This window comes from Juglans microcarpa x Juglans regia, chromosome 5S (assembly GCF_004785595.1).
Source record: "Juglans microcarpa x Juglans regia isolate MS1-56 chromosome 5S, Jm3101_v1.0, whole genome shotgun sequence".
Classification (NCBI taxonomy): Eukaryota; Viridiplantae; Streptophyta; class Magnoliopsida; order Fagales; family Juglandaceae; genus Juglans; species Juglans microcarpa x Juglans regia.
Window position 1 is genome coordinate 2,356,250 of NC_054603.1, and position 26,600 is coordinate 2,382,849.

Genomic DNA, 26,600 nt, shown 5'->3' on the forward strand with positions numbered 1-26,600 from the left:
GGATAAGAGGCTATACGAATTGGAGTCGGATTTATTTTTTTAATTTTTGTTATGTTTTAATAAAATTGAAATTGAAAAACTATTTTTTAAAAAAAAAACCAAAATCTGAAAGGCTAGATCCGATTAGTGAGTCTAAAATTGTCAAATTGAAAGTTCAAATAGACTAAAAGAAAAGCCACAAAAGTCCAAAGCCGACTTCGCTTTGACAAGTCGAAGTCGGAGGCTATACGAATCGGAGTCGAAGTCGAAGGTTGGACATTCTAACTCTAACATTGTAGGCGCTTAGCCCCACTAATGGTGGGTCGATATGGGCCACTGCCACCCAAGCCAGCAAGAGGTGGATCGCAAGGGAAGCCACCCCTCGAAAGAGATTTTGCCTGTTTACATTTTAGATTATTATTATTATATTATTATTATTATTATTGGTTTTGACGGGTGAAGAAATTACGTGGCGCAAATATTAGAAGGCAAACCTATAAATGTATGAAAATGATACACATAACTTTTCACAATATTTTACACAATAATGTTTTAAAAGGAAGGATATTTTTGTAAAATATCTTATAAAACTAACATTATTTTATAAAAATACTCTTATTTTACAATATGTATTGTGAAATATATTGTGAAATGTATTGTGTTGATATATTTACTCTATGATTTATTTTAATAAGTATATTATATGGAGATTGTAGATGTCATATGATAAGTTAAAAAGAAATAAACAAATGCAAATCTCAGAAACTGTCAAAAACGGATTTTCACTTCCGTCTTGGTCGTCACCACTATCGTTTTTCCCACTGTTTCCATTGGCGTCCAAGATTGATGCAACATATCCAGTCCAGTTCTTCTGCCACGTGGCATGAACCCATTGTCCCTCCTAAATTTCTTGGGTCACCCGTTATCTATACTCTGTAGTCCGTTAAGTTAGAGAGAGAGAGAGAGAGAGAGAGAACTCTTAGAATGGCAGGCATCGGGTTTTCTTCGGCCCTGTCTTCCACAAGGTAAAATCTGGTCACTTGCTTAGCTACTTGACTCAAATGTACGACTACCCACATTCATAAGTTCTGGCTTTGCTTAGCTACTTTATTATCCATTATTTGGTTTCAGTTTCTATTTCCAGAAGATAGCAATAAGATGTTAGATTTCAAGTTAATTAACGGGAGTTTCTCCCTTCCCTTATGGAATGAAAAAACAACAGAGTTTGAATGTTTATTGGCTTAGCTAACTTAACGTGAATTCTTCGTTCTTATGAACTTCTCGACAACGCGGAGATTGAGAATCTAAAAATTATTTTAGTTTCTTTAGCTCGGAATTCTCTGATGCCAACCGAGCGCTACGGAGAAATTTGTGGGTTTTTTAGATACAGATATGTCAACCCTATGTTCAAAGTCGAGTTAGATATAATTATATTGACCGTGGCATGAGAATAGAGCTTAGCGAGAATGGAAATTCTAGGTTTCAATCACTTACACACGAGTTCCTTCGAGGTAAATGTGCTCTTCCAGGATGTTATGTTACTACTTGTCTTGAAATCTTAAATTGATAAGAAAGATTGAACTTCGATGAATTACACATTATCCAACCAATTCAGCACTTGGTTGTTAGATTCAACAGCAGAAAAGAAAAGAAGAGAAGATGAAAGTTTTGCCTTTTAATCTTGGTTATTTTGCTTTCAAGGAAGAACAATTTGGATCTATGAGTACGGTAATAAGGTATCAAAGTTGTGTTTTTCAGAAGCTTTTGGACATCTTGCTTGGTATCCGAAACTCATATTGGAAGGACCATGCCGGGGAAACTACTTCACCGGAAAAATTTGAACATTAAAGCAGAAGTGAGTTATGTGAATGCTGAAGAAGCAAAGAAACTAATATCAGTTGAGGAGTATACAATTCTGGATGTGCGGGACAAATCTCAATATGACCGAGCTCATATAAAATCATGTTATCATGTGCCTCTTTTTATTGAAAACCAAGATAATGATTTTGGTAAGCTTTCTTCCTATGCGTGTGTTTGTGTGTCTGTTGCCAAAGGCCTGTGGCCTGATTGGCATAACCTACAACCTTCAAAATGGAGGTCTGGAAAACCCCCTCCCCAACTCAAAAAAAAAAAAAAAAAAAAGTCTGTTCTTGTTAATACAGCGTTTACTGTTTATTCCTTCTCTATGCCTCTGTAGATTTGCAGAGTCTTTTGGGTTCCATAATTTTCTTTAGCTGGCAATTTTGGTGCAGGTACAATCCTAAAGAGGACAGTACACAACAATTTTTCGGGGTTGTTCTTTGGGCTGCCATTCACTAAACTCAACCCTGATTTTGTGCAATCTGTTAAGAGCCAATTTTCGCCAGGAAGCAAACTCTTACTAGTCTGTCAAGAGGGATTGAGGTTAGTTTCCATACATTAGGTACAATCTAAAGTGGGACTTTGAGAGTACGTCCATTTTATTTCTTTTTACTTTACATTGAGTTATGTTCTGCCTAATCTAGAAACCTTTTGACAGGGTTCTGTTTCCTTTTCAATGTCAAGGTCTGCTGTTGCTGCAAAAGAGCTAGAGCAAGCTGGTTTTCAAAACATAGCATGCATAACATCAGGCCTTCAAGCTGTGAAACCAGGTTAAAATTTCATTCTAACACTTCTACTGAATCTGGCTAATCCTGTAAGGGGTAGATAAAGAAAGGAAAGGATTTGTGTTTGCAGGAACATTTGATTCTGTCGGAACCACTGAATTAAAGGATGCGGGCAAAGGCGGATTGATTACAGTTCAGGGAAAAATCTCAGCTGTACTAGGAACAGTACTTGTCTGTAAGTTCTTCTTCAAAAGCCTCATGAGGCTACCATGCTGATATGCTTCATCTCTCAAAAAATAAAAATCATACCTAAAAAAAATAAAAATTGTGCAGGTGCATATCTATTCATTACCTTCTTCCCCGAGCAAGCAGAGAAGCTGTTCCAAATTGCACCAGTGAGCTAGGCTTCATAAAAAGCTAAGACTTTGCAGTACCTCTCAAATAGTTTTAAAATGAAGGAGATTGTTCATGTGGGAGGAAAGTCTGTTAATACGTGTAATGGTCGCCTAAATTAAAATAGTAGAACGCCATTTTTAATGCGTGGTTAGTATGCTTTCGATGTAAAAATTGCAAGCCCCTTCTCATTATATGCTGCTACTAACCAACCATGTTTGTTAAAATGGGGTAATGAAATCGCTTGAATCTATGCATATATACATGTAGCCACGACTCACAAATCCGTAGCATAATGCTCCTGCTGATCCCTTTTATGATCATTAAGGTTCTTGGCCACGACATTCCCTTTAGCAGAGCCATCTCTAGTTTCTATTACAATCATTTGAAGTTTAGCTTCTTTTTTTATGATATGAAACCTAACAAAAACAGGATCATACTACCTTTATTACAACTATTTTATAATTTTATTTTGAAGTACAAATTTAATATGCAAGTATGATCATTTGCGTTTCTTTTTTTGACACCTTGGCGCAGCAAGAATGTTGATACATACATTCAGTGCAACAGAACCCTTCTCCAGTTTCTATTTCAAGGCAGAAAATATGATATTTTATAAGTATAAACCTTTGAAGTTTACCTTATGTAGGATTTTGTCGAAGGAGATCGTGTATTTAAGAATTACTTTGAACCAATCCGTAATTTGTTGATATGCCAACTCTCATCATACCCCACCCCTTTCCATCCCAATCTCGGACGAATTACAGCAAGTGTTCGATATCCAGCTGCAAATTCCAGTTGAGATTCACGGAAAATTTGTTCGGGAAGAGTGAACTCAAAAACTAAATAAATTGGGAGCAAAACTTGAAAGCTAAAGAAATTCAGCATGCTAGACCAAGAGAAAATTCACAACACCGTGAACCTAGTTAACAGAATATTACAGCCAGATTTTCTTTTTTCAAAAATTAAACATTACAAATGAGATTAGAAAATGTATCTTCAATTCCACTTTGTGCACCAGTTTCAGTGCATATATAGCTATATTACCATTCTGAAGAACAATAAAGTTGATTCTCAGCTGCCTGCAGTACCACCAGGAGTGGGAACAGGAACTTGGTGACGGTTGAAAATTAAAACTAGAGATCTCACTTCGGTAACATCCTTAATTGTGACATTGCATCATAACAATTTATCAGTCACCTTGTAGGCAGTAAAGTTGACGGATGTTTCCTGAAGCTGTGGGTAAAAATGCAACATAGTTAAACCTCATTAAATAGTATGTGGTGATAATATTGTTGTTTTATTATTATTTGCAAAGAGACCGATCCCAACCCTCACCATCTGAAACATATAATATACGGAAAGAAACACTGCAAAAATAAAAGGATTTCATCCAGCACCACTTTTTGTGTTGGCTTTCAGACAATGACAACAACTCTAGAATGTGTGGAGTCTGTGGAAGAAAAAATATTCTGTAGAACCAGAAAATTTATCCCCATCAAAAGATTAGGCCACCACCAAACAAGCAAGCCTGGTGCAACTGACCCACCTCAGCTACGTCTGTTTCCAAGCAATATCAAAGCCAAAAGATGACTAGCATGTAACATTTCTAGTCAAACCCTCAAGTTACACATTTTATATCTCCAGAACATGAAGATTCTAGCATGCAAGCTATCTTCGTATTTGCATTGATTAAAGCTAGACACACCCAGCAAGGAAAGCAAAAGGAATGGAGAGTCGGATTTCTTTTATAGAAACACCATAAAACAGGAATTCAAAAGTTAGTATGACAGAAATTTCATTGGACCAAAATTTCCCACGATGTTGCAAGTAATGTGTTAAAAGTAATTCAATAATTGCCTTACATACAGAGTAACTACACAACTCCATGCTTCTCAATGATCCCCTGAAGCAAAGAGAAGTTGGGAATTTTATTCATGAGAACCACTTCTCGCTTTTTTATTAAACTTTGGTTTGTGAATGAGAGTCTTATAAGCAATTAGCAGGGACTGGAATACTATTTCCAATTATATGACTCCTTGCCTAATGGTAGAAGATGGGGGTGTCTTGGAAGACTCCAGAGACATTGACCGAACTCTTTTAGGGATAAACAACATAACATCACAGTTAATAAAATTCAGACAACAGCCAACTAGTCCTAATGAATAATGTGGATAATAAGAAGAAAGAAACCCTCAAGAATATTTTAGCACTGTCTTATCAAAAATCCTTTCAGAACCAAAGGCACATCAGACAACCAGCACTAGAGTGTGAAAGCTACCTCAACAAAAATTTAACAGAGTTACATTACAAATGAAATAAAAGATGACTAATAGAATTCTGTACTGGGGTGGATCTCTTGCAAGCACCTTTTCTTTGCTAGTTTGGTGGATCTCTTGAATACTTTCTGTGTACTCGGCTTTCATTTCTCCAGTTATTAATGATTTTTTTCCATGGCTAAATGCTTCTTTCTCACCAATAAAATTTATGTTTGCCAATAAAAAAAATCTTAATAAAATCTCATCTTATATTAAAATGAGTTATTTATATGAATATGGGTTTATGGGCTGGTCCAGACTCCAAATGCATATAATTTTCAAGCAGCTTTTAGATCATGTATCAATAAAACAGACAGCTGAAAGAGAAAATCATTACCATATAACCAGTCTTTGAAATATACATGAAGTGCAGATGATAACTCTCGTTTCCGATTTTCTTCAAGGGGTGCTTCCCTCAATAATTGTTTGATCTCCCCCAAGTTTTTTTGCTGGAAAAACATCAATTAGAATTACAAAACCCCTCAATACATAACAAACCCCGTTAATATAATAAAAATGTCACATCTCAATTAATCAGCATGGTTCAGTGGACATACATTTCTCTGCTGAGCCATCAAATAAACATCTGGTAGTGGGAATGGGTTGTCTTTCGTAGACCCAGAGGATTCACATCCAAACCAGTCTGGAATCTAGTGTGTCAATGAATAAAAGAGGCATATACACCATAAATAAGTTCAAGAAGAGGAAAAAGCTCTAAAAAAAACCCCAGCCCCCAAGAAATTAAAAAAAAAAAAAAAAGCCCAAGTCAATATGGGCTCGCGTGCACACACCCCACAAGAAAAGAACATAAAAATAAACTAAAACAGAGATACTGTCCAGAAATCTATGTACTGGGTTTCATAGACTATTTAATTGCTCACAACACACCAACAAATGAAGCACTGAAAAACTTCCCACCCAAGTTAGCACAAGCAAAGTATAAAACATACCAAAAAGTTCGTGAACTGGTCAGGGTCCAGGCGTGTAGCTGATTCAGCCTGCACATCAGAGACACCTGCAGGATGAGATAATGAATCATGTGGATCAACCATTCCTAGCGCCAGGGGCTCGTCCCATCTATTAATTGTAGCCCTGACGCCAACCTCATTCATGTGCTCTTCCAAGTGAGAGTAAAATGTATTGTATGGTGCCACCTAAAACATTAGGGTAATGAAAATTATATACGATATTGTTAAATATTAATATTACTTATATACAAAAACACATTATAATACTGCTTAACAAAATGCTTCATAGAATGAAGGAAACTTTTTTTTTTTTATTGGCACCAGGTGTTTGGGAACAGCGTCTTGACTAATTCCGGGGGTACACAGGCCCTTGGCAAGGAGTTTCTTGCAAGTACACCTCAGGTAATTCAAGGGGAAAACCCCCCAGTCCGATGGCCCCTAGAGAGATTGTTTACACCCAAGAGAATTTGAACCTTAGACCTGGGGTGAAGCATACACCCCCAAGCCCCAAGGCCTTTACCACTCAGGCCAACCCCTAGGGGTCAAGAATGAAGGAAACTTGTGCCAAGCCTTGTTCATTTTTTGAACAGTGACTATTTCATTTAAAACAAAATTGACACTGAAGCTTTCCAGACAACCTAGTTGTCCAATTTGTCATAAAAATGACAACTTAATGAAGAAAAAATATCCAGCGAATACAAAGGTCCCTTGTTGAGCACATATCCAGCGAGATAAAATAAAAACATCAAACAGTAAATCTGATCAACTAAAGATCTCAGAGAGCTCTATACATTCAAAAGTATAACCACAATCCTTTGAGAACAGAGGACAACGCCAAGATTGTCTATTATCAGAAACACAAAATTACAGTGAGTTAATTATAAATTCAATTATTCAAATCCAATCATGATAGACTAAATGCACAACCACACTCGGGGAACCTTTGCCAATTTTATATTATAATGTCAACACTACATTATAGCCAAGCAGTGCTGACTGGTAACTGCATAGGGGGATTGAAGTAAATAGTTTGAGACACTCACCTGAAGCTTATGGTTATCACCAACAATAAGCGGTTGCTGGTTTACCCCCAGAAAGAACACACATTCTCTGCAGTTTGCAATGCAGATTCGTTTTGCTGCTGTAATCACATGAACTCGTTCACAATGCTCAATCCTTACAGCCTGTAAAAGCCCACATCATTTAAGATGCATTCAAGTCAGTTTCCATTCAGATGTTCACCATTCATAATTGATAAGAATTGCAATGAATTAAGTTAGCAACCCGTCTTTTCATTTCCAAGAGCTCATTTGACATAAGCATGCATGATATGCAAGCTGCGTTAACATGGTGGCAAAATGGGGGCTTAGTAATCACTTAACCAAACAATATCCGCTCGGTAATTGTTTTTGAAATGTTTATACCAGTAAAAATGCTACACATACAAAAATGAAAACATATATCATTTCTCAGAGGAAGCAATGCTGCTTCAACCAAGTATACTAACTGCAGTGAAAGAAAATTTTTAATCTGTTTGACAACATAATAAAACAATTGATAAATAATGGATAACAGCTGACAAAACAGCAAACAAAACTTTCTAATCTCAAACAACTAAAGATAAATGATCGCATAATGGATAATTCACTTGTTAGATATGTAAATAGCATCTGACTTTCATAACTGATAAAAAAACATTCATCTGACTTCGTTGAGTCACTTTAATGTTGAGAATACTTCGATGATTTCAGTGCCGATGTTTGTTAAAATTCTCTTCATAATATGACCACCGCAGTAGCGAAAGGTAAAGAACAGCCCACCTACCTTATCACATTTTTCTTAGCTGGAAGTTCAGACACCTGAAAGTGATAAAAAGCCAGATACATGGAATTTACAACCATCAAACGATTCAGTGTATCCAATTCCAGCTAATTACAAGAACTGACATAGTGACACACAACCTTCTTCCTTCGCAACTACTAAAGTGCCAAAGTGTAGATCTAATGATACCATGGACATTTTTCAGAGGTAATCACTAGATTAAAAAGTGCCAAAGTGAATGAACTCATGCAAACAGAAAACTAAATAGAAGACATGAACCCAAAATGTGCTAGCAAGCACTAGACTTCAAACATTCAGATTGGATGATAAATTTTTAAAAAATCAATCAATTGGATCATCCCTAAACATCAAGTAATAAACCAGTAAGTACTAAAATCTTGGTTACTACCTTCCCAACGGCTCCAATAACTATAGTAGTGTCAGAGCAACCGTAAACAGTGGCATATCTCAAAGGTGCTAAGATGTAAATGACAGAATCGTGACAATTTAGGACCTGCAATGGTATACTACTATGTTAGATGCAGGTCAATACAAAAAATAATAATAATAATAAAATAGTTCTTGAGGAATGGGGACACAAGTGAATTATCACAATTGTATGCGCAGATATTAAATTATGTTCGTATAGATGACGATGTAGGATCTGTTAGTAGGCAACACATACTATTTATTGTCTAAACTGTATGCGAGCAAACACAGATATCTGCCGTATACAAACCTTTACAGAAGAACCTTTAAGATCAGATGCTTGCTTTACAAGTGATGATTTGGAGATCCCTTCAATAAAACTAGGACCCCTAGCACTTGGTGAGGCCTTGATTGAAGTTGTGCAGGCATCTGCCATAGAAACATCCTGATCAGAGGCACTAGCTGGGCCATTTTCTTTAAGAGAAGCCCTTTCTGAAATATGTTCCAAAGCAGAAGCTATATTCTGTAGAAGCCAATCGTGAACTTGTGCTGCAGGAACAGGTACAGCAGGCATGTCAGGATCTGAATTTGCAAAAAATGGAGCATGTTGACTCAGCTGAGTTTCTTCAGGTCCCTTATCACCAAATTGAATCAGAAACCCAAGGTGCTCAAATCTATCCATAGTCAAAACCTAAAACAATCGAGTAAATTAGCAAATTATAAGGAGGCCAGAGGAATGCTAACAAACACAGACAAAACAATAGAATGAAAGACAAACATCAATGATAATTAGCAAGTGAAAGCGAAGTTCAATATTTAAATAATTTGGATTTGGTAGTCAAATTAAATGATAACCCTGTAGTGCATTGTTTTCAATAATAGAAAAGGTAATGGTTCCATCCACATAAACATTGGTGAAGCCCAACAAATAAACAATATGTTTTTTTTTTATAAATGGTAGCATTAAAAAGGATAGGCATAGCTCAAGTACACAAGATGGTATACAAGAGATAAGACCTATCTAGGTCACCATAGAAGAAACAAGAAAATCATGAACATTTAAGCCATTAAAATCTACAGCTATAGCCCAAAGAAGTAAGGTGTGGAAAAATAAAGCTCGAAGCTCCTCTAGTGTCCACTCCTTATTTTCGAATGTCCGCTCGTTACGCTCTCGCCATATGCACCACATAATGCAGATAGGGACCATCTTCCACACAACTTTAATTTGTGGAGCACCACCCGACATCACCCAACTGACCAATAACTAAACCACTGTAGCAAGCATCACCTAGTTTAACCCTATTCAACTGAACATTTCGCTGCACACGGCTCTAGCTATCTCACAATGTAGCAAGAGATGATCTACTGTCTCGCCAGCTTTCTTGCACATACAACACCAATCTGAAATAATTACCTAACACTTTCGCAGATTATCAGTAGTCAAATTTTGGCCGCTATCCAAGTGAAGAAGAGTGCTTTGGGAGGCGCCTTGTTCCTCCACAGTCTTCTCCATGGGAAATGAGTATTTGGTAGAAGTGTAAGGGACTTATAGAAGGAGCGAACAGAGAAAGTACATTACTTGCAGATGTCCACCACAGCTTATCGTCGAGCAGTCCATTCAGCTTTGTAGAGTACATTAGGCTGAAAAAAGCCTCGAAACTGTCTATTTCTCAATCTTGGGCTGCTCTACTAAAGGTGACATTCCATTGGACTTGGTCCCTTGAACGAACCATGAGGTCTGCCACAGAAACTTCTTGACCACATGCCACTCGGGAAATGGATGGGAAAGAGTCCTTTAGAGCCTCCTCCCCACACCAAATGTCCCTCCAAAATTTTATACGAGTACCCTCCCCCACCATAAATTTAGTATGGCGAGTAAACACCTCCCACCCTCGTCTTATTTGCTACCAAACCCCCACACCATAGGACTCATTCCCCTCTTTAGTACACCACCCCCCCCCCCCAATAAATCAACCGCTAATTTACAGAGGGCTTATGGTTCCATATTGTATCTCCAAAACCATTTCCCAAGAAGTGCCCGATTAAACGTTCTCAAGTTCTTTATACCCAGCCCACCTGACGGAATTGGTCTGCACACCCTATCCCAATTGACCAGCTGAAACTTGAATTCATCTCCCATCCCACTCCTTAAGAAATCACGATAGAGTTTTTCAATCCGTGCCGCCACGCAAGCTGAAATTGGAAATAAAGACAGAAAATAAGTTGGTAAGTTAGAGAGAGTACTCTTGATAAAAGTCACCCGACCTCCTTTCGACAAATACAATCTCTTCCACCATGCCAATTTTCATTCTATTTTCTCAATAACTGCATCCCAAATAGATAAGGCCCTTGATGCAACCCCCAACGGTAATCCCAAATATGTCATAGGAAGATAAGCGACCTTACACCCAAGTGTGCTGGTCAATTGCCGAGTAGTACTAACGTTCCCAACTGGCACCAACTCTAATTTATCGATTGAAGCATAGAAGAAGCGTCTTCAGTGCCCTAAGTTGGTCTTGCTCTGCCTCGCAGAAAATTAGTGTCATCTGCAAATAGTAAGTAGGAAACCAAGATAAGGCCCCTATTCGAATCACCCACTAAAAATCCAGCCATAAAACCGTTACTAACCGCAGCCGATAACATCCTCCTCAGTACCTCCATGATGACAACAAAAAGAAGAGGGGACAGGGGGATCTCCCTGTCTTAGGCCTCGAGAGCTGTTGAAAAAACCCACTGGGCTGCCATTGATCAGAACTGAGAATCTTGCCGTTGAAATGCACCATTTGATCCACACACATCATTTCTCCACAAAGCCACATCTCTTCAATTAATAAAGGAGGAAGTCCCAGTTTACATGATCATATGCATTTTTCATATCAAGCTTACAGATAATCCCTGCAATACCAAATTTTAATCTACCATCCAGACATTCATTGGCTATTAGAGCATTCGCATTGGAATATCCAAATGCAAATGCAAAAGCTCAAATGGCCAATAAAACATGAAAAGCGGCTGCATTGAATTATGCAAGTGTAAAATCAAATGGCTTTTAGCTGCAGTGGTTCAACTCCTTCGGTCATATTTGACTTGATACTGTAACTCAACCAAATGTTTGTTTATTATTTTCTTCCTCTCCCTCTTCCCTCATTTTTCCAATGTGAATTAGTTGCTTTTCCAGTCCAGCCTCTATACAAAGTGCATCAAGCCCAGTAAATGAACAAGTATTGACACAGAACAAAAAAATTAATATTGTAAAACATATTGACACAGAACAAAAAAATTAATATTGTAAAACATTAATATTTTCATGTAGCTCTTAATTTAGAAAAAAAAAATTAATAAAACAAAAAAAATTGAGAAAAAAATATTATTAAATTTAGAATATTTTATTATTATTTTAACTAATAGATGGATAATCTAATGCGTGAATAAGTTTTGAGTGGAATAGCCAAATGTAAAATCATGTCATATTATGCAAATTTTACATTTGCATATGCATAATCCAATGGTAATGCTTTTAGGACAGAATCCAGGATTCGGCAACCCCTTACAAAAGCATTTTGTGGTTTTGAAATTATCTTACCTATGACTACCCCTAGCCTATTTGCAAGCACATTGGAAATGATTTTGTATACCCTGTTTATAAGGCTAATGGGCCTAAAGTCCTTCACTTCCGATGCTCCGGTCTTCTTCTGGATCAAAGCAATAAAAGTAAATTTCAAACTTTTCTTGAACTTCCCAGCCAAGAATAATTCCTGGAACACATTCATAATGTCCTCTTTCACTACCTCCCAACATGTTTGAAAAAACCCCATCGAAAAGCTGTTTGGACCTAGTGCTTTATCTTTCACCATTCTTCTGACCACATCATATACCTCCTCTTCCTCAAAAGATCTTTCTAACCAAGACGCAGTCTATGGCTCAATAGAATAAAAACTGAGTCCATCTAATTTTGGTCTCCATCCCTCTCCTTCTATAAATAAATGTTCAAAGAAACTCACCACATGTTCCCAGATCACAGAAGCTTCCATGCAGTCTCTACCATTGATTTTCAGTATCTCAATGGTATAATTTCTCCTATGAGAATTAGCCACTCGATGGAAGAATTTTGTGTTTCGATCCCGTTCTTTCAACCAAAGTGCTCTTAACTTCTGCCACCAAGAGATCTCTAAAGATAATAATCTTTCCAACTCCGAGGCCAACTCTGCCTTACGTGAGACTTCCTCCGAGTTGAGGACTCTATCGTCAGTAATCCTCTCAAGATTCTATAATTCCTCCATCATGGTTTTCTTTTGCTCCCCCATGTCACCAAATGTTTGAAAATTCGAAAGATAATCATTCTTTAAAGCTTTTAGTTTGCCTGCAAGAATATGAAAGGGGGTACCATGGAACTAATAAGTTGACCACCAATGCCTTACCCTGTCCACGAAGCCTTCGCCTTTAAGCCACATGTTTTTTAACTTAAAATAACGACGACCTCCTTGAATACCGCATCCATCCAACAAAATGGGAAAGTGATCCGAGCAGAGGCACGACAATCTCTTCTAACATACCTCCAGATAATGACTCTCAATCCAGTGATATTAGGAATATGTCTAGCCGAGACCATGTCTGACTATTAGACCAGGTAAAGGGACCACCTATTAATGGGAGATCCACCAGGTTCAGGTAAAAAATGCAATCTGAAAAATCTGTCATAGCTGGGCATAGACGACTGTCTCCAGATCTTTTGCTAGGGAACCTTATTATGTTAAAATCACCACCTATGCACCAAGGGAGGTCCCACCAGCTATGTATTCCAGCAAGTTCTTCCCACAAACGACTTCTGATGTTGTCAACATTCGGTCCATATATACCTGCAAAAGCCCACAAGAAATTATCCTCCACCATCTTAAAGGAACAGGCCACTGTGTATTCCCCTACAAACTCCTCCATTTTCTCCACCACCCTTTTATCCCACATTACAATAATACCACCCGGTGCCCCATTCGAAGCCAGATAAACCCAATCTACATACGAAAAACTCCACACACTTCTCACTAGTTTTCTGGTCACCAATTTTAACTTAGTTTCTTGCAAACAAACAATATCTATCTCCCATTCCCGAAGCAAGTTTTTTATACGAAGGCGCTTATTAACCTCATTCAGCCCGCGAACGTTCCAAAACACAATTTTTGGCTTCATAAAGAAACAACAGTACCCTTCCCTTTGGACCTATCACGACTTGAGCTACCCTCATTCAATGACCATTTAAGTCTATTAAGCTCCCTCTATTTCTTGGATCTAGCTTTCTAGGACTAAGAATGACTCACCTCAATGGTCGTGAGAAGGGCCATAAGCTGCTCTTCGTAACCCACACACTCCATTCCCACAACATGTTGGATATCCTTCACCTTTTTGAGCACCCAGTTAGAGAACTCGAACTCATTTGGTAACAGACAGTTCAGTGGAAATGGATCCCTTTCACCAGCATCTCCCTCCCCCCAAACAAGTTACGTCCATCCCATTCGACCACAGTACCCACATTGATCTCCACATTATCAGAGAGATGGGTAATCACATGGTGTCAGGAACCAAAACTACATCATCACTAACCTCTGAGGTAGCCCCATGACCCTGTCCTCCACGAAATCCAAACTCCTCTCGTCCCCACCTTTCAATAACACCTCAAGATGCTCGACAGAAGCAAATGAGGCCTCCATCTAGGAAGGTGTTGTTTCCATGTTGAATATCGGCAGGTTCTGTGCACAATAATCGGGGAATAAAGTTGGCGGTGGCAGAATTTCTTCTTTTTCCTCTTCGCGCGATGGTAATATCTGCTCCACTACCGTCGCCGGAGCTGTCTGGACCACCGGCACATGGCCCACCACTGAACACGGTACTTCCAATACGTTATTTGGCAAGGTTGTAGAGTTACCGTTGGTGGTGGGTCGCCCCATAAGCCAATTATCCCTTAAGTTCCCCACAAGATGAGGCCTAACATTTGAGAGCTCACGCCTATCTGCCTAAGGCCTAGCACTAATTTGCTCAGCACCCACATCCAGGCCCACACAGGGCCCATTACTGTCCGAGCCTATCTCCTTGCTTATTAACCAATCTATTTTGCTTTGCAGGTCTTCCAACAAGAAATTCAGTGTCTCCCCCTTTGCCACACCACCTACTTGTCTGCTACCACCACCTTGCTACTGTATTGGACGCAACTCTCTGTCAAAGCCATGTCCCGTAGCCGCGCCTCTCCATCCTAGCATGCCGTCATTCCCATTCCAAGACACGCGAGGATGCTCCACCATCAGTGCCTCCCTATAGGAATGATGTTGTGACTGAGCCGTGGCCACCTTCCTCTTTGTGTTTCCGTCGTCGTGGGTGCTTCTCCTATCGAAGAAAAAGTCCCGCAACGCCTCCCCCATCCTATTCCAGCCACTACCCTCTTCCTCAGGAACGAAGATAATTCCTCCTCCTCCACCAACAAATTTCACCACTGCCATATATCGACCTCGATCATTCGAACAACGTTGTGCTATAAAGTTGCGGCCGCCTTCCTGGACTATGGTGTAAAAATCCCTTTTTTCTTCCTTTGAGCATGCTTCCATGGCCTTAGCCAGCCACTGCACGAATGAGGGTCCTAGAACCACTTTAGCCACCACCCTCCAACTCCTCTCTGTAATAACCAAACTGCCCCCCTCTTTCACGAGAGTAAAATATTTAGAGTCTATGACCAACTCCTTAGAGAGACCCATTTTGTTCACTCCCATAAAACTCCCACCACCTTCCATCTTGGTAGCTTTGTAAACAGAAGCAAGAAAAGAAACAAAAGAGAGAGAGGAAAGGAAATGAAGAGAGAATCAACTATGGCGAGAAGCGCCGGAGATGGGATTACGTGTGAGCATGAGAACAGAGGAAAATGTATGGAGAGAAAAGTGTACTAAAGAGTTTTGCTAAGAGATTCCTCCTAACGGTTTGAAGAATTTACAGGTGCAAAGAGAATGCATGACTGAACCCACGCAGGATCGAACTACGGACCTTCAGTTTACATGTTTAGCAAGGAATTGGCAAAATAACTGTCATGTCAAAGTACAGCAATGGAGTGGCCCAGGTACTTCCACCTGATATTAGTTAAGAGAAAAGTAAACAAACCATTGAGCAAATTCATAATATTCATGTTTATGTCATTGCCAAGAAAACTTGATGGATATAATGAAATGAGAAACTGTAGAAACTGTACTCCTTATAGCTTCCAACGTTCTTTCCCAGAGATTCTAAGAAGATACTAGATTATTTCTCACAGGCCCAATTATGTGTAGAATATTTGATTTTTGGCTTCAAAGCGGTCCCATAAACTGCTTAAGAATTTCAACTCCAATTCCACAACAGAATATGTAAGAAAGTATAGAATTGTGTCCAAGCTGAAACTATTATCGAGAAAGAGACAACGGCAAAAAGTAAAATAAAAAAACTAGCAGTAAATTCTATGTCTAATGAACATAATTTACTATGTACTGAATACAAGGAGAATAAAAAAGCAAAGAAGATGCAAAAGCTCTACCAAACTAAGTTTGCAAAAAGGCCACAGTTTTACAAACCAGAGATTCTTCGCCTTCCCCCTCCACAGGTTCAGCTAAGAGAGAGAGAATGTTAGCCAAGTGCTTTTGAAGATATGACAACTGATGAGCCTCTTCATCAGCTTGTGATGGAACAAACCGGCGGCTGTTGCTCCGTACAAGCTGCCATATGATGGAACACCAAGCTTTAAATAAATTTGACTATAATAAGTCAAATAACTAAAATCAAAGGTCCCAGTGACGATTAAAGTTTCCAACAACTAAATATGGAATCAGAACTATGACAGGAAAAAACGAGTGAAATCTAGCATACTAAGAGATTTAGTCCAGGTATTCAGCACAAAATATGTAAAACAAACCAAGTCAGAGTTATGTGCTACAGAATTCATGAGCTGTTAATTGAACAAAACTTAGGGTTGATTTGGTTACTCAAAACCAAACCATCTTATCTCATATAATTATTACAACTTTTTCAAACTCCCATATAAAATATAATAAATAATTCAATTTTTTCAAATCTCAAAACAAACATAATATTAAAAAATAATATTATAACAATATTTTATTCAACTTTCAACAAAACATCTCATCTTATCTCATCTGAACTGCGTAACCAAACGAGGCCTTAGGTTAAACATATATGGTTCAACAGTTAAAAAACTTGGTAAGTCCACACACAATGGCTGACAATAGTTAATTAGGAACTGTACATCACACAGACTTAGGGCATGTTTGGGTAATTAGAAGAGATGTGAATTTTGTGAATAGTAGTGAAATGATTTGAGTTAAGATGTTTTATTGGATTTTGGAAAATGAGAGGAAATAAATTGAATAAAAATATTAGAAAGTTATAATATTGTTATAATATATCTTTTTAATATTATTTTGTTTTTAAATTTGAAAAAATTGTATTGCTTTTTGTGTTTTGTGTAGAAGTTTGGGAAAGTAATGATTTGATGAAAAAATTGGATATTTGAAATTGAAAAGTGTATTTGTTCGAATGATGTTTGAGAAGAAAATTATGAGAAGTTTTTAGATGAGATGAGATCATCTCACTTCCCAAAAAAGCCCTTAGGTTCAACAGACATGGTTGCAAAAAACTGAAATTTTGTATTAAGTTAGGTGAGAAATATAAATTCTTATGATTTTTTATACTATGTTAAGAAAATGTGTTTTTTGAGTACTTGGATTTCCATAGATAAATAACAGTTTTGTTTGATGGGCCTGAAGAAACCTCAGAGAAGACGCTCTTCTCTTAGGTCCTTGCTTTTCAGTGCAACACAGCAAGGCGCCCTCTTTATGTCATCCCTGCAGCTTTCCAGATTGAAAGCATGGCGTAGCCAGGACCTTCAAATCATGTTTCAGCCTATGAAAAAAACCAAAACTTCATTTTCACTGATAAAGGTGAAACTAGGAAAATTCATGCAAATTCATTTTGAATCCAATTGAAAAAATTAACGGAAACTTACAGCAACATTTCAGAAACATAGGGAAAACAAGTTCAATGAAAAGGTCGGAAGAAAATGAAATGGAAATCAATTGAAAGAAGATCAATGAAAATGTTCCGACACAGAATTCGTTCCTGATAAATTAACACTAAAGCCAACAAGCCGATTACAAATTTTTTTTTTTTAAAGTAACAAACCGATTACAAATTGCAAGCTCCTCGCAAATAATTAGCTTCCAATGCGCATTCAAAAACTAAGTTCCAAGAGAACGTAGTCAAGGGCGAATTATGCATTTCGAATTTGACCCACATTGTAAAAGATTGATGAAGATGACCAAAATCACCTGAAGAGGCGAGAGAGCGGACAAGTAGCCATCGAAGGCGGAGGTGGAGGGCCAGACATCGGCGACTGCGGCTGAGTCCTTGTGCGTCCTCGGGAGCAATTTCTTGTAGGACTGGATGTAAAGGAAGAGGAGCAGATCGTGCACGTCGGCGGAGGAGTTAATCTCGTCGGGCTTGGAGCTGACGAGCGGATCGGAGTCGGAGTGGAGGACGGAGGCGAGGGTGTCGAGGACGAGGCAGGCGTGGTCAGGGGAGATCTGGAGGGATTGGGCGAGGGCGGCGGAGTCGACTCGGCTAGTGTTCGTAGAGGAGGAGAGGAGGGTTTGCTTGATGGGGATTAGGGTTTGGGTCGGGTCGGTGAAAAAGAGCTTCGGGATTGGGAGCAGGCCATGCTCGAAAGGCTCCCGCCGGGGGTGGAGTAGAGAGATCGGGTTCAGATTCGAATTCGGGTCTCCTGCCGAAGACGATGAAGATATCAATGTCTCAATGGGGTCGCTCATGGCTTGGGAGGAGAGAGAGCCTGGAGTTGCAGTGTTGCAGATCTTCGAGAGAGATGAAAGTTGAGACAAAGAGAGAGGGGGGGGGGGGGGGGATTGGATGTGTGGAAGTCCAGGGTGGTGACTGCGTGGCCTTGTGCTATTTGATGATGGGAGAGATCAGAAATGGAAGTCAAGGAAGATGATAAACGAACGTGTAGTGTTGAATGTACTTATATTTTTATTTATAAAACTTATTTTTTTTTTAAATTTCAAATCTTACTATTTTCAACATATTAATAATCGAAATTTAAAAAATAAGTTTTTTTAAATATATTTAATATTTTTCTATTAAATAATATTAATTTATAAATTTATTTTTATCATATCAATTTCTCGAAATTTTTATTTATAATTTTATTTATAAAACTTATTTTTTTAAAAATTTCAAATCTTACTATTTTCAACATATTAATAATCGAAATTTAAAAAAATAAGTTTTTTTAAATATATTTAATATTTTTCTATTAAATAATATTAATTTATAAATTTATTTTTATCATATCAATTTCTCGAAAATACATTGGAACTTAAGATAAAATTAAACCAATTTAGGTTAATAAATTTATTGAAATTTTCTTTCCTTTATCTTAAGTTTGATTATTTTCATTTACATAATTGATAAAAATAGTTAAAATGCATTAGATTCGTTAATATAATTACAAATAAAAAATTATTAATTACATATTTATTTCAAGACAAAGACAATAATTTCATGATTTATTAATTATTCAAGAGCCCTTCTACTCATCATATCTACACCACACAACACTTTGATTTTTTTGTTTTTATTTTGTTTTATTATTGCTAAACTAAATGAATTATTCTACTCATCATCCATACATTATACATTTAGGAAAAAAAATTATGTGTAATATGTGATGCAAGGATAATGAATATAATTTTTTATTATTTAATAGAGCCAACCGAAGGTTATTTTTTATTAATTAAGGAAAATTCTCTCAATCATATATTTAGTACTAGGAAAAATATATTTATCATTATTCTCACAATATTTACTGATGTGGTATCAAGCGATAAACTCACAAATTAAATATAATAAATTATTTTAAATTATTTAATATCACGTTATAAAATAATAAGAAGAGGATAATAAAATCAATAACGAGTAACATTACATATAACCATCACATATCTTGCAACTCCCCCATTTCGTATATGGTGCAAGTCTATAGTAGGCCTAAAATAAATTGGGCTGAGAGTATCCAAGCCACGTGATTGGGCCGATGTTAGATTTGTTTGAAATAATTGAAAGCATCTAATATTTTTTTTTATGAGTAATGCTAGATAAATAATAGGTTATGTAAATATCACAGTCACACATATTTTTTAAAAGAATAAGATCAATTATTAAATAATTAATTTTTTGATATGAATTTCATATTTGTTAATTTTTTTTTAAATGAATACGCGGCGCTTGCACATTTCATAATTGTAAATATTATTTCTCTTTTTTATAAACAACAACATTATAAAAATTGTAAAAGATTGTATGTTAGATCTACTATTTATAGATATTATGATATGTTAGATTGTAAAGGATTTAAAGATGAGAAGTATTATAGATACAAAAAGATCATATAAAAGTAAAATTATAAATTAATACAACTTCATTTGAATTTATTTTATAATAAAAGTGACTATACAAACTAACATGCTATATCCATCCGTATCAATTTATGAGTTTACTCTTATGAGATTTTTTTGTCGCTTGCATTTATCTTTTAAAAACAGAAAAATATATTTTTCGTCATTTTTATTATCATTCTCTTAACATCTCTTGACGTGACATTAAAACTTGTATTAAGAATATCTCACTACTATTTATTATTTTATTATTATTTTCATATATTTTTCACTATTAATTATTACTATTTAATATTCTTTCATTACTTTTTAAAAATTATTCACAGAATATCTCATAATACCTCACTATCTAAACGTAAACTAAATGATAGATTTATAAGTGAAATATAATAAATAATCTTAAATTATTTAATATTACATTATAAAATGATAATATAATGGATGATAATAACATATACTTATAATAAATAGTCTTAAATTATTTAATATTACATTTAAAAGATGATAATTCATAATTCATAAGACACGATTATCCTCTCAAAACGGAGCAATATTATACTTGTTGAACCGCTTTTGGCTGAAACTAACTTGCTAAAGGAGAATACTTTTGATGATGTGTCGCTTGACTAGGCAATTCCAAAGTGACATGTATGTCATGTTCTGGAGGTTTCAAATAATTTTTTATTATTATAAATCACATCCTCGGCCAGTGAAATTCCCAATTTGGCTCGTTATAAACACCCAACCCAAATCCTTTTCAGTTTTTTTTTTAGACGAGAGAGATTCGATCCTGAGTTATTTTAGTAATTGTTTTTAATTGTTTTTTAATACACGAGGTGGAAATTCAATTATTAATTATCTTAATAAAAAATCAAAGTATTGCCAAGTCATTAAACAATCCAATTTCTTTTCAGCTTAACATATGTCCCAATTCCATTAATTTAAAAAGGTGATGCCAAATATTTTTTGCCTAATTGATATAATTCTTAAGTTTTGTTTGGTTACTAAAATCATATCAACTCATTATTACAATATTTTTATATTTTAATACAAAATATAATAAATAGAGTTATAACCTCTTTCTTTAAAAAAAAAAAAAAGTATTGCCAATTCATAAAACAATCCAATTCCTTTTCAGCTTTACATATGTCCCAATTCCATCAATTTAAAAAGGTGATGCCAACCAAATACTTTTTGCCTGATTGATATAATTCTTAAGGTTTGTTTGGTTAATAAATTCATATTAATTTATCATTACAATATTTTCGTATTTTAATACAAAATGTAATAAACGGGTCGGAATTTTTTTTATTTTATAAAAGAAAAAACCCCAAAAAGCGGAAGGGTAGAATTGGCATCCAAATAATGGTAAAATGACCTAATAGTACTTGAAGTACAGTCGACCAAACTGGGGAATCCAATGACGCTGTTAAAACCGCCACACCGCCGCAGTTGTCCCATAAACAACCAACGTTTTTCGCACGTGATAGGCCCGACCGTAGTCCTACGCACGCTTGACCCGGGTCCCACTTCTACTGTACAGCATCCTCTAGCATTCACGTAACACAATCAAAAAAGAGAGAGGCGGTACCTTCTCTGTTCTGTGTATATCTCTCACATATTCATCAGATCCCACCCCCCACTCCCACTCCCACACACAAAAGCAAAAGCAAAAGCTCTCTCTCGCACTGTCTACATTCCTCTCTCTCTCTCTCTCTCTCTCTCTCTCTCTCTCCCCTTCGTTGTTTATCTCACTTCGGCCTCGTCAACCAAACTCCATTTCCGTTTGCTTCAAATGAACTCCGTTGCAGCTTCAAGGAGGTTGTCGGTCTAGGGTTTCGGTAATCATTGTCTATCTTCAAGGTAACAACTCGAAACCTCTTTGCTTTATTTGAGGTCTCGTTTCTAACCCTTTCCTTTTTGTTAAGCTTTTTTTTCAGTCCCTGTTTGGATGCCGAGAAAGTTTGGGAAATGTAAACCGTATTTATGAGCATTATAGTTTTTCTAATGTCGCTTTTGTCTGGTGGAGAAAATGATTTAAGCAACTGAGGCAGATGGATAAGTTTGACCCGGTTGTGTATCAGGTTTTCCTTTTCTAAGGATCGGCATTTAATGAAAGAAGAATGCTGTTTTTTTTTTTTTTTTTTTTTTAATTTTGTTTTTCTCGCATATGCTTTGCCCTTTTTTCCGGCAACCCTGCACAACATTTGAATGTCTGTTTCCTCTGCACTCTGATCTAAAAAATGCCGACATGATTGTACTTTTAGTGGCTTGAAACACCGTTTCCTTCTGGTTTTGGTTTTAATAGGTTTCGAGCATTTAGATCTGACGTTCCTAGGTCGTTTTCTACCCGTGAAACTTCAAAATTTCTTCTGCCGAAAGATCTGAGGTTCTCAGCGCTTACCATTGGTGTTTATATTTATCATCGTCCTTTGCGATTCTTAAAATATAGTTTTAAATGGTCTCTGTTTTTTATATTTTTTTCTCTTATCCGAATATCTCTGCTTTTTCCCCCTTCAAATCGTAATATATATATATATATATGTATGTATGTATGGATGTATGTATGGTTTTCCGAATGTTTAGGTAACTTTGTATGGTATTGAGTAACGACTTTGACGCTGTTTCTTCCCCTGTTTTAGGTTTCTGGCAACCTGCAATTAAGAAAGACTCAGATACTTCTTCTATAGCATCGAGCTACTCTACCTTCACTCTTTCGATTTGGGTGTCTCTGCTTTGGGAACAAAAGATGCAGATCAGGCCTCCACCAGAAGACTTTTTGTTGAAGGAGACCAATCCCCATCTTGGAGGGGGAAAGGTCACCGGCGACAAGTACACAAGCACCTATGACCTCGTTGAACAGATGCAGTATCTCTATGTGCGCGTTGTTAAGGCCAAGGATTTGCCTGCAAAAGATGTCAGCGGTAGTTGCGACCCCTACGTGGAGGTAAAGCTTGGAAATTACAAGGGAACAACCCGGCATTTTGAGAAGAAGTCAAATCCCGAGTGGAACCAGGTGTTTGCTTTCTCCAAAGACCGGCTGCAGTCTTCGGTGCTTGAGGTTACAGTGAAGGATAAGGATTTTGTGAAGGATGATTTTATGGGTCGGGTTTTGTTTGATCTGAATGAGGTTCCGAGACGGGTTCCCCAGATAGCCCACTGGCACCTCAGTGGTATAGATTGGAGGATAGGAAGGGGGACAAGGTTAAGGGGGAGCTGATGTTGGCTGTTTGGATGGGTACACAAGCTGATGAAGCGTTTCCTGAAGCATGGAATTCAGATGCAGCGGGAGTTAGTGGAACTGATGGTCTTGCTAATATGCGTTCGAAGGTATACCTCTCTCCTAAGCTTTGGTATTTGAGGGTCAATGTCATTGAAGCCAGGACTTGCAACCGAGTGATAAGGGTAGGTTCCCAGAAGTGTATGTGAAGGCTATGCTAGGAAATCAGGTTTCGAGAACCAGAATTTCTCAAATCAGGACTATTAATCCTATGTGGAATGAGGATTTAATGTTTGTAGCATCTGAACCATTTGAGGACCACTTGATGTTGAGTGTAGAAGACAGAGTTGCACCTAACAAGGATGAAGTTTTGGGGAAGTGTGCAATTTCCTTGGTGTATGTTGATAGGAGGTTGGATCATAAACCAGTGAACACTAGGTGGTATAATCTGGAAAAGCATGTTATTGTTGATGGGGAACAGAAGAAAAAAGAAACCAAATTTTCCAGCAGGATTCATATGCGGATCTGCTTGGAAGGTGGTTATCATGTACTGGATGAATCAACACACTATAGTAGTGACCTTCGACCGACAGCAAAGCAGTTGTGGAGGCCCAGCATTGGGGTACTTGAACTTGGGATTCTAAATGCTCAGGGTCTGATGCCAATGAAGACTAAAGATGGGCGTGGAACAACCGACGCCTACTGTGTTGCAAAATATGGTCAAAAGTGGGTTAGAACTAGGACGATTATCGATAGCTTTACACCCAAGTGGAATGAGCAATATACTTGGGAGGTATTTGATCCTTGTACGGTCATAACAATTGGGGTGTTTGATAACTGTCATTTGCATGGAGGAGATAAGGCTGGAGGGGCTAAGGATTCCAGGATTGGGAAGGTAAGGATTCGTCTCTCCACACTTGAAACCGATCGGGTTTATACACACTCATATCCACTTTTGGTTCTACACCCCAATGGCGTGAAGAAGATGGGTGAGATTCATTTGGCTGTGAGGTTCAATTGCTCCTCTTTACTTAACATGATGCACATGTACTCACATCCACTTTTGCCTAAAATGCACTATATTCATCCATTAACTGTTAGTCAACTTGATAGCTTGAGGCACCAGGCAACTCAAATTGTATCGATAAGGTTGAGCCGGGCTGAACCACCGCTGAGGAAAGAGGTGGTGGAGTATATGTTGGATGTGGGCTCCCACATGTGGAGTATGAGAAGGAGCAAAGCAAACTTTTTCAGGATCATGGGAGTTTTGGGTGGGTTAATTGCTGTAGGAAAATGGTTTGATCAGATTTGCCACTGGAAAAACCCCATCACAACTGTATTGATTCACATCTTGTTTATCATACTGGTTATGTACCCTGAGCTCATCTTACCTACAATTTTCCTCTACCTTTTCTTGATTGGGGTTTGGCATTATAGATTGAGGCCAAGACATCCTCCTCACATGGACACTCGCCTTTCTCATGCTGATTCTGCGCATCCTGATGAACTTGATGAAGAATTTGATACTTTTCCAACTTCGCGGCCTTCCGACATGGTAAGGATGCGGTATGATCGGTTGAGGAGTATTGCTGGGAGGATTCAGACAGTGGTTGGTGACTTGGCAACTCAAGGGGAGAGGCTGCAATCTCTGCTGAGCTGGCGAGATCCAAGAGCAACAGCTCTGTTTGTAATTTTTTGTCTGGTTGCTGCTATTGTACTCTATGTTACACCATTCCAAGTTGTGGCCCTTCTCACAGGCTTTTATATATTGAGACATCCAAGGTTCCGGCATAGGCTTCCTTCGGTACCCTTGAATTTCTTCAGGAGGTTGCCAGCCAGAACAGACTGCATGTTATGAGCGAAGTAGTTTCATCTCCAGTTGCTTTTAAGTGGAATTGCGCTGAGTTCCCCTCTTTCTTGTCAAGTCATTGGAGAAAAGGTGGAAACAAAGGGGAGATTGTCTGTGCTTTCAATGTTTGGCGGCTGTTGTTGGGTTGTGTGTGTAACCTTCCTCTGAAGGTAGTAGATTTTGTGGACTTGCGGCTTAACCGATGCCATTTTTAGTATTCCTGTTTGAAGCTTGACTTTGTGGTAATCAGTTATTGTTCGTCTATAATTTTGTAGGTTGTGAATTAGGCTATGCTGAACCATCTCTATGCTTATGAATATTTGCTAGATTTTTGCTTGATTGGTCTTTTGACAGTAAATTCTAAGAACCGATTAGGATCTCCACGATGGAATTAGTTTCTCTCTAAGAACCGAGTAGGATCTCTATCATGCTCTGATGTGTATGCTCATGATTCTTAGTGTTTACTCCTGACATTCATACTTTTGCATAATGTGATTTACTGTGTCTGCTTTCTCTTTTTGTGCCCCTAAATTTCGTCACATGATCGGTCCATCTTAAATCTTGGCACACCATTAGTAGCATACTATATTATATGAATGAATGTGGCTATTGTTCTTGCCTACAATCTTTACTTGATAGGTGTGAGTGCATTGGAAAGGCTGTGGATTGTAGTATTAAACCATGATGGATGTGTTTGTATTGCCTTGCTGCAGGTTTTATTCTCATTGTTATTTTTCTGTATCTTTTTTATCTCTGCTAATTTTTTATGATGAAAAATCTTTACTTTTATCTTTTAATCACTATTTTTTTTAGCCTTTTTTTATATGCTATTAAATAACTGGTAAATAAGTGAAAGGATAGTAAATAATAGAATAAGAAAACCTTACTCATGAGGATATAGCTGTTTATGCACTCTGTCCAGATGAGCAAAGCGCTCTCCTCCCATATGAAAAATCAGAACTCCCTCTGTTCTGTGTGCGGTGCACTTCCAAAAACAGATCGATTAAAGTGCCCGCAACAGCGGCGCCTGTCTGATAATTGAACAGCAGTATTTGACTGCAAGGACCATTTTAAAGAGAGGCCTTCTTACCAAAAAACAAGAGTCGTTGATTCTTGTTCGTAACCTGTGGCTACTGCTGTGCCTGCCATGACCTATAGTATGTGGGGGACCTATGTCTGCTGCTTTTCTTTTTCTCTTTACAGCCTGTAACAAACTTCCCTTCCTCCAGACTTTTTGTCTTTGTTCGGCCGTGTCTCTTTCTTGCGCCCACGATGCTATTCTTGGGCTCAACAATGCAGCAGCGGCGGCTTGGTGGTGGTGGTGATTTGGGGGTGGGGGTGAGGCGGTGAGCATTGCAATGTTTTATTGGAAGCTGTATGGTAACTCTTCCCAATACTCTCTCTCCTTTGGGGCACGCTTTCAGTGGCTCTGTATTTGGAATTGGACCGACTTCATCATATGGGTTCGGTTATAAGCGCACCAGGAGTCTGGTTTGAAGTGATCATGTGCCCTCTAAGTTTATTTGAATTTGGAGCATTAAATAAA

The 26,600-nt window shown here is 37.7% G+C and overlaps 2 protein-coding genes and 1 pseudogene across 3 annotated transcripts; 2 read left to right on the forward strand and 1 right to left on the reverse strand.

Moving 5' to 3' along the window:
* The first annotated feature begins 842 nt into the window (after positions 1 to 842).
* LOC121268347 (rhodanese-like domain-containing protein 9, chloroplastic) lies at positions 843 to 3,216 on the forward strand. Its single transcript, XM_041172572.1, has 6 exons — positions 843 to 1,004; positions 1,738 to 1,988; positions 2,232 to 2,382; positions 2,524 to 2,609; positions 2,695 to 2,799; positions 2,898 to 3,216. Exons 1-6 carry the CDS (start codon positions 964 to 966, stop codon positions 2,966 to 2,968), a joined length of 705 nt encoding a protein of 234 aa, XP_041028506.1. The 5' UTR covers positions 843 to 963; the 3' UTR covers positions 2,969 to 3,216.
* A 605-nt stretch (positions 3,217 to 3,821) lies between these two features.
* On the reverse strand, positions 3,822 to 18,449 carry LOC121268349 (TBCC domain-containing protein 1-like). The gene is made up of 9 exons (XM_041172573.1): positions 17,844 to 18,449; positions 16,074 to 16,214; positions 8,804 to 9,184; positions 8,474 to 8,578; positions 7,287 to 7,427; positions 6,226 to 6,429; positions 5,833 to 5,925; positions 5,613 to 5,724; positions 3,822 to 4,193 (listed from the first exon to the last, which is right to left on the reverse strand). Exons 1-9 carry the CDS (start codon positions 18,339 to 18,341, stop codon positions 4,150 to 4,152), a joined length of 1,719 nt encoding a protein of 572 aa, XP_041028507.1. The 5' UTR covers positions 18,342 to 18,449; the 3' UTR covers positions 3,822 to 4,149.
* A 3,241-nt stretch (positions 18,450 to 21,690) lies between these two features.
* LOC121268350 lies at positions 21,691 to 25,390 on the forward strand (annotated as a pseudogene). The gene is made up of 2 exons (XR_005941149.1): positions 21,691 to 21,848; positions 22,628 to 25,390. The product of XR_005941149.1 is annotated as an FT-interacting protein 3-like (transcript).
* The last annotated feature ends 1,210 nt before the right edge of the window (positions 25,391 to 26,600 follow it).